The sequence below is a fragment of the Poecilia formosa genome, unplaced genomic scaffold (genome assembly GCF_000485575.1).
Source record: "Poecilia formosa unplaced genomic scaffold, Poecilia_formosa-5.1.2 Scaffold125, whole genome shotgun sequence".
NCBI lineage: Eukaryota > Metazoa > Chordata > Actinopteri > Cyprinodontiformes > Poeciliidae > Poecilia > Poecilia formosa.
This window is the reverse complement of record NW_006800064.1, coordinates 681,968-690,032: the sequence shown is the minus strand read 5'-3', so window position 1 is coordinate 690,032 and position 8,065 is coordinate 681,968. Positions and strand designations below refer to the sequence as shown.

At 43.2% G+C, this 8,065-nt stretch overlaps 1 protein-coding gene across 1 annotated transcript; it reads left to right on the top strand.

Annotated features, from left to right (window-relative positions):
• Positions 1-397: 397 nt before the first annotated feature.
• selenoo1 (selenoprotein O1) lies at positions 398-6,680 on the top strand. Its single transcript, XM_007561344.2, has 9 exons — positions 398-1,104; positions 1,691-1,894; positions 1,981-2,158; positions 2,478-2,608; positions 3,459-3,736; positions 3,814-3,982; positions 4,894-5,079; positions 5,318-5,474; positions 5,564-6,680. Exons 1-9 carry the CDS (start codon positions 551-553, stop codon positions 5,801-5,803), a joined length of 2,097 nt encoding a protein of 698 aa, XP_007561406.2. The 5' UTR covers positions 398-550; the 3' UTR covers positions 5,804-6,680.
• The last annotated feature ends 1,385 nt before the right edge of the window (positions 6,681-8,065 follow it).

The following is an 8,065-nucleotide window of genomic DNA, read 5'->3' as shown; positions in this document are numbered from 1 at the left end:
CAGACTATTTTTTCTACAGTTGCTATGGATGGTTTAAAAATAGTTTATACATGTACAAAAGGGGGTTTCTGTGTTTCTCAAGTATTTTTTTTCTTTTTGTTTTCAGTCTATCCTCATCTTATTTATCTATCTGGAACAATTAAAACATGTTTCGGTACACTGAATTAACACCGTATGTGATGGGGAAACGCGGATTGACGTAACACAGTAATCACACAACGAGTTTTCCGAAAATGCGGTACAGTAAAATCGGTCGTTTAAAAATGTCATTCTCACGAATGAAAATCGATCATTTACAGCTTTAAGACATGTATTATGTTAAATAATAAGCACCTTTAATAATAGCCCACCAGATTGACGCCCGTCCCCTGTTGTTATTCTCCCCACCTTAGAGTTCCGCCTTTGCTGTTTCAAGTCGGGCATTTGAAGGTGCAACAACACGAAGTCTCCCAAACATCCGCTGTCGCTCTCGCAGGATTATGAAAGCATGATTAGCCTAAACAGTTCAGACTGCGCCACAGGACACTAACAGACTGATGGCCTGATTTACATGGCTTATTTAGGACCCCGGCTGGGAGTGTCGCGCATCTTCCTGCCCCATGTGACAGTCTTCAGAGCCCTCTGTACAGTCAGGATGGACGAGATGGGTCTGGCAGTGGGTCGCTCCTCTTTGGAACGACTCGACTTCGATAACGTCGCCCTTAAGAAACTTCCCCTGGACCCGTCCGACGAGCCGGGGGTCCGATTGGTGAAAGGAGCGTGTTTCTCTCGAGTTATCCCCGAGCCGCTGAACAACCCTCGGTTCGTGGCCGTTTCGGGCGAAGCCCTGGCGCTGCTGGGGCTCGACGGAGAAGAAGTTATGAACGATCCTCTCGGACCGGAGTACCTGAGCGGGTCTAAAGTCATGCCTGGATCTGAGCCCGCGGCTCACTGCTACTGCGGTCACCAGTTCGGACAGTTTGCCGGGCAGCTGGGGGACGGGGCCGCCTGTTACCTTGGAGAGGTGAAGGTTCCACCGGGACAAAATCCAGAGTTGCTCCGGGAAAATCCGAGCGGGCGGTGGGAGATTCAGGTGAAAGGAGCGGGACTGACCCCATATTCCAGGTAACAGGTTTGACAAAGTTCGTCTTCGTCGTTTTTTATGTCATACTTGTTGAGTGAAAGAAAAGTAATTGAAGGATTTCAACATTTTCTTTTATTTACAAAAAAAAAGTGTGCTGTGAGCCCTTCAAGTTTGTTGAATCAACGTTTGATTTAAACATAGCTAACTGTATACATCCTGAGCATTTCTTTTTTTTTTCACATTCGTCATCTTTGCAAAGAAATAAAAACGAACTCACTGAGATTAGACAACATTTTTCACCTCATACCATAGACTGTGATTCTAGATCATAGTCCAGAATCACAATCTGGACTATGACATGGTGTGATATGGTTTATCACACCATAAGACTATGGTGTGATTAACAACCATTTCATTGCAGCAATTGCAGTATGGTAGAAATAAATGAAATGTACTGAGATTAAATACATGGTCTTTATTTCCTACTTGGGTGACTTCAGATTCAGAAGTTGCACTTTTACTGAGGGCTATCAGAGTAAATGTTACTGAATAAAAATAATGATTGTTTTCCAAACTACTTTGTGTTCGTCTGTCATCTTAAATTAACATGAAGTACATCCCCCACAGGAAAGCCGATGGCCGAAAAGTCCTGCGATCCAGTATAAGAGAATTCCTTTGCAGTGAGGCGATGTTCTTCCTCGGTATCCCCACCACCAGAGCAGGCTCCGTGGTCACCTCTGACAGCAAGGTCATCAGGGACATCTACTACAGCGGGAATCCCCGTTACGAGAAATGCTCAGTGGTCCTCCGCATCGCTCCCACCTTCCTCAGGTATGCACCGACTTTCCTGTGTCGTATTTCACAGATGTATGACATCATCCCAACTCTTTCACTGAGTCTTCCTTTTTCTTGCACAGGTTCGGTTCCTTTGAGATCTTCAAACCGGCTGACGAGTTTACGGGGCGTCAGGGTCCCAGTTACGGACGGGAGGAGATCCGAGGTCAGATGTTGGATTATGTCATTGAAATGTTTTACCCTGAAATCCAGCGGGATCATCCAGACCGGGTGGAGAGAAACGTGGCTTTCTTTAGAGAGGTCAGAGTTTACGGTAACTTGTTGTAAACATGCTGATTTCAGATGGTAAAGGATGGTTTATTGGCACATAAAAACTAAGTTGGCTGGAAGGTACTGCTGTAGTTGGGATGTACTGCAATAATGTTCCAGAATTACATTTGGCGTTTATTCTGTTGAGCTGGTTCACTGCCCTGTCTGCTTTACTTAACAAGTATTTAGCTTTATTCATGTGTCTGAGTTGTTCATACCTGTTTACCATGAGGTCACAGTATGTCTAAAACCTGTGTTTTAAGTTTTTCATTCATCTGGAGACTTCTTCCTCTTGTCTCTCTAATTTTAGGTGATGTCCCGCACGGCTCGACTCGTGGCTCAGTGGCAGTGTGTTGGATTCTGTCACGGAGTTCTGAACACCGACAATATGAGTGTTTTGGGACTCACTTTGGACTACGGTCCGTATGGCTTCATGGACAGGTAAGGTTGTGATGTTTATGTGGAACGATTGACTTTATGTTTTTTTTTAGGAAATGGCACAATTGGCTGTTGAGACATGTATGCACATACTAACAATTGGATGCACAGAGGTCTGAGTTTATTGTTGGTTTTCGCTCATCCGCAGTGGCTGGCAATTATATGCACAAGCCCCACTAATATTTGAATTAATATGGTTAAAAGGAACAAACCACTCGCTTTTTGTCCCCATAAACAAGCTTCTGACTTTACTGTCAGTATATGGAACTCTAGAGCTAATCTAAAAAAAATAAACTTTAATGTTTTAGTTCATAAACTTTCAGTTGTCTTGAAGTTAGGTCTAATCCAGAGCTGTTGTTAGCTTGTTTATCCTTCCCAAAACCGGTTTTATGTGGGATCTTTTGCTCTTTTTTAACCACTTCCTGACAATTTGTTCAGTGTTCCTAGATGTGAAAATGTCACCTTGATTCCTTTAGAAATTACACTTAATCTTAGTCCAATTTCACAATAAAACATTCCCCTAGAAGGCGCTGGCCTGTACATCTGGGCAGCTAGAAATTATTAGCTGTTTGGAGAGGTGTTGTATTTGAAGCAGGGACTTCTTTCTTGGTCTCTGTCCATGTTGTTAAACTCCCAGCATTTTGGACTGTGACAGGGGCTTTCCAGGCTCTTGCAGCTCAGTAAAATGTTGACTCTTAAACTTCTTGCCAATCTCCTTTCCTTTTACTTCTAAAGTCGGTGTACCGTCTGTGCTCTGTGATTCATTGCAAGGCTACCACTAAAAACGAATAAATAAGCAACCACAGTGAATCTGCATAGGTTGGTAAAAAAAAACCTTCCATATCCGTTTCAGGTTCGATCCAGATTTCGTTTGCAACGCGTCGGACAACTCTGGCCGATATTCGTACAAGGCCCAGCCGGCTATCTGCAGGTGGAACCTGGTGAAGCTGGCAGAGGCCCTGGCTCCAGAGTTGCCACCAGATCGAGCAAAGGCTGTGATAGACGAATACCTGGATCAGTTCAACCGCTTCTACCTGGAGAACATGAGGAAGAAACTGGGTTTGCTGAGAAAGGAGGAGCCCGAGGACGAGATCCTGATCACTGAGCTGCTGCGTACAATGCACGACACAGGTCGGCCTTCCAGCGTGGGATGTTTGCACTAAATCAAAAGAGTGTTAATTGACTCATTTTCCACTTCTGTCCTGCAGGTGCTGACTTCACGAACACCTTCCGTAACTTGGCTCAGATTTCCTGTCCGTCAGAGGGAGAAACGGAGCGAGACGAGGAGATTGTTAGGAAAGCCGCAGAACTCCTCCTGGAGCAGTGTGCGTCTTTAGAGGAGCTGAAGTCAGCCAACACACCCACAATGGATCCACGGTGAGGTACACAGATAATAAACAAAGGTAATGGATAGGAAAAAAATGGCATGTTCAGCAGAACTGTGTACATTTTGAGATGAATATGTGTAGCTGATTAAAACTAAGCATCTGAGGAAAACTGTTTTTGCTTGTCAGAAGATGGTTCTCTCGTGTTTACCTATGCGACAACGTAGGAAAACGCATTATCAACAAATTTTGATTTGAAATTCATTCATTACATTTAGCAAGGACGGTAAAACGCCCTGTTTAAAATGTGATGGAGAAAAATGCTACATTTTGTAAAAAAAAAAATTCCAAAATTATACAAAATGCTAATTATGCAAAAAATAAATTGCATATGATATCAGAGTCTTTTGACAGAATTAAATATAGTTAAACTGTGAGCTGTAACACGGAGGTGCCGTTGTCTCTTAGCTCTAAGAGTTGTCATCTCCAGTACTCCAAAGATTAAAATGCATAAGTACTGGTTTTATAATTATCTATGCATTTACTTCATTTAATGTAGTTCACATTTCTGACTCAAGAGGGCATTGGTGATGTATTATGTTTATGTGGTAACACTTTATTTGAAGGGGGTGAATAAGACTGTCATGACACTGTCATAAACATGACATAACACCTGTCATGAACATGAATAAGCCTTCATGAATATTTATGACTGTGTTCATAAAGCGTCATTCGGTAAATTATGACACTTTTAATACAAAGTTGACATTATTCAAAATGTCTTTGTTATGACAACTTGACATTAACGAGGAAATCATTACTGTTTAAACTTTACCTTTAATAACATAAAGTTACCTAATTTTTAAAGTGCAATCAATAATTATTTTATAACAAATTTATGTCAGTAATGATTTCTTGACTCTCTGCCCCTTACGACTAATTTTTTATCTGTTTGGTTGACAGTGAGCTGTCAATGCTGCTGTCCATGGCTCAGAGCAACCCCGCTCTGTTTGAGATGATCTCGGACAGGGCGACCATCGCGAGACAGCTGGACAGAATGAGCAAACTGAAGGTCCTGCTGGAGACGAGTCAGGACGAGCTGAGGGCCAGGCAGGCTCAGGAGTGGACCTCCTGGATCGCCCTCTACAGGTGAGACGCTTCACCTGAGAGAGACTCGACAGGAAAATGGCTTGCTGTGAGAAAAAGGCCGCGCAAGGACAGAGTGTGGGAGTTTTTTTTTTTGTTGTTGTTTTTTTTTCTCCTGGCTAGTGATGGGTGGAAGTCTGACTGATAAAGGGGGCGGACAGACAGGGAGGAAATGTTGTTTCCAGGCGGACAGCGTCCCATTACTGTAACTGAGTGTTTCCGCCTTATCGTCCCTGCACAGGAAACGTCTGGCCCGCGAGCTGGAGGGTCAGAGCGACGTGCAGGCCGTGCAGGAGGAGAGGGCGAGCGTGATGGACGGCGCCAACCCTCGCGTAGTGCTCAGAAACTACATTGCCCAGAATGCAATAGAGGCTGCTGAGAGTGGGGACTTCTCTGAGGTCAGAAGTCGTTTTCCACGATCTGGCGTGACTGTAGAATGCTGCGCATTTCTTCAACGTCTCTCTGTGATGAATTCGTTGTGCTGCAGGTCCGACGGGTCCTCAAGGTCCTGGGGAAACCGTTTTCTTCTCAGCCAGGGCTGGAGCTTCCTGCCTGGGTGGGTTCACACAGGAGGACTGAACAGGGGGAGAGGGATGAAGGAGAGGAGCCACAGCAGGGGACCTCCTCCTCCTCCTCCTCCTCATCATCAACAGCCATGAACCCTGTGCCGTACGACAGCAAGCCCCCAGCATGGGCACGCCAAATCTGCGTCACCTGATCTTCATAAGCGCTTCCTTAATTGCTGTCCTGCCTAAAAGAACAAGAAAGTTGGAAAGTGTTGATCACTGACTTTTACCTTTTTTTTTTCCATCCCCTCGCTTCTTTGGCTCACTTTCCAACTTTCTTTTCAGCTTTGGCAAGGCAGCAGTGAGGGAGTTAAGAGAAGTGGCTCTTCACAGATTAGCATGATGACACAAAGCAGACGGGAGGATGGGAGGTGACTCTGTTCTTCCATTGCCTAAGATTTCCAAATTTAAACAGTTTGGGATTTATTTTTAGACGTTCATCAATGCAGATGACAAAAGCTGCGTTGGCTCAAGTCTTGGCTCTGAATGTAACGTGCAGGCAGGTTGCAGGAGGAACAGGTTTACAGAAAGCCAGCTCGGCTCTCCTACAGCCCGTCTGCTCAGTGTCACTTCTGCTATTTATGATGATTCAGGCAACAAGTCCCGCATTGACCTGCCTGCGTCTGACAAACTGTGGGGTTGTCACTTCCAGAATGTACCAAATATTATGAGGACTGTGTAAGATTAAAAAGGAGTGATTGCAGTCGAGAGAAATGCTAAAACCTCCACACACTCACAAACACGCACAATGAGTTCAGTAAATGCTTTTTTTTTCTCCTCCTCACTGTGATCGCGCCTCTCTCTGTGGTTCAGGCCATCGTTTTCTTTTATTATTCTATTTTTACAGGTAGGTTTGAACGAGGAATGATTCATCTGGATGTGTCTGCTCGGGTTGAAAACGTATTTTTAGAAAAATAATGCAATTGGTGTAACTTTCAGGTAAATATATGGATATATGAAATGTCAAAAAAAAAAAGAAGTAATTTTATCAATTGTAACTATTCCTGTTTTTGCTATTAAACAGACCTTTTAGCAGACCGTGTTGATTTCAGATTTTTACTTTGAATTTTACTTTTTTTCTTCTCTTACATTTCATTGCACTTTATGAAAAGTGTGGCATGAATATGGATTCTCCCTCTAATCTGATGCCTCTATATAAAATCCAAGACAGCCAGTTGTCTTCGCCGGTCACCCGAGCGTTAAAGGTGCCACAGAGCCACGTTAAATCCCAGACCCCCAAAAAGAGCACATGGTGAAATACTATGAAATCTAATGCTAGTCAAAGTGTTATTTTGATATGTCAAACAATTGCAGGACATTTGCATAAATATTCCTGTATCTAAGCCGTTCAAAAATGATTAAATAACTTTGTCATTTTATTACAAAGCAAATTGAATGATGGTGATGTATTGAAACAACTGCCATGCGTGCATTTCTTTGTTTAAAGCATATTGCATATTCTGGTTACTTCCCATCTGCGGCCACCTTACTGACGATGTAGTAAGCAGAACTTGATTATTGCATACAGTGAAATCTCTCTCTTGAAAAAGCCCGGGGTGGGGATAACAGTTCAATCTTTCTGTGAGCATGAGGAAATTTCAAGCAGTTTTAAATGCACAGTAAAACAGCTGAATGTTCCTGTAAGCAGCGTTTTATAGCACTCTACTGAGTTGGATCGATACTCTTTCAGTTAAGCACACGGGGGGTGGGGGGTTGTTTATAAATGAATCAGTTTTTAAGAGTTCATTGAGTAATTTCTATTTCGTTTTCTCATCCTGTTTTAAATTATGTTTTGATATTTTGTGTTCGCCTGCATGTGCAAATGTGGATCAGGGTTTGTTTCAAGTTTGGAACTGGTACAACCTAAAACGCTGACATGCCAGCAAAGGACAAGCAGCCAAGAATCCCTTTGAAACTTTTGGGGAGCTGCAGAGTATCAGTAGATGGCTACTAGCTGGTCTTGATACAAACTGGCTTTTGCTGAAAACTGCCGAGAAGAAAGTCGTCGTGTTGAAATAAAGTAAACACGAAGAAGACGCTCTGGTCAGATATGTCCACGTTTAGCTTTATGGCCTGCATGCAAACTGTCATATGTGACAGAAAACCAGCGCTGCGCAAAACACAACATCCAAACATGGTGTTGGCAGCATCATGACGTGGGGTTGCTTTTCTTCTTTGGGGACCGGGAGGGGATGAATACACCGAAAATTCAGTTGGAAGAAACTCCAAAAGCTTTAGTCTGGACTGGATATTTGCCTTCCAGGACCAGAAGGAATCATTTCTGTCATGTCACATAAATATGTGTTAGAAATGCCAATGTCCAGAACTAAAAGCTGATACTCTATGCCACTTAAATGTGAACGCACGCAGCGTGTTTCAGATCTGATATGAAACAAACTCCAGGAATGTGATTTGTGATGTAA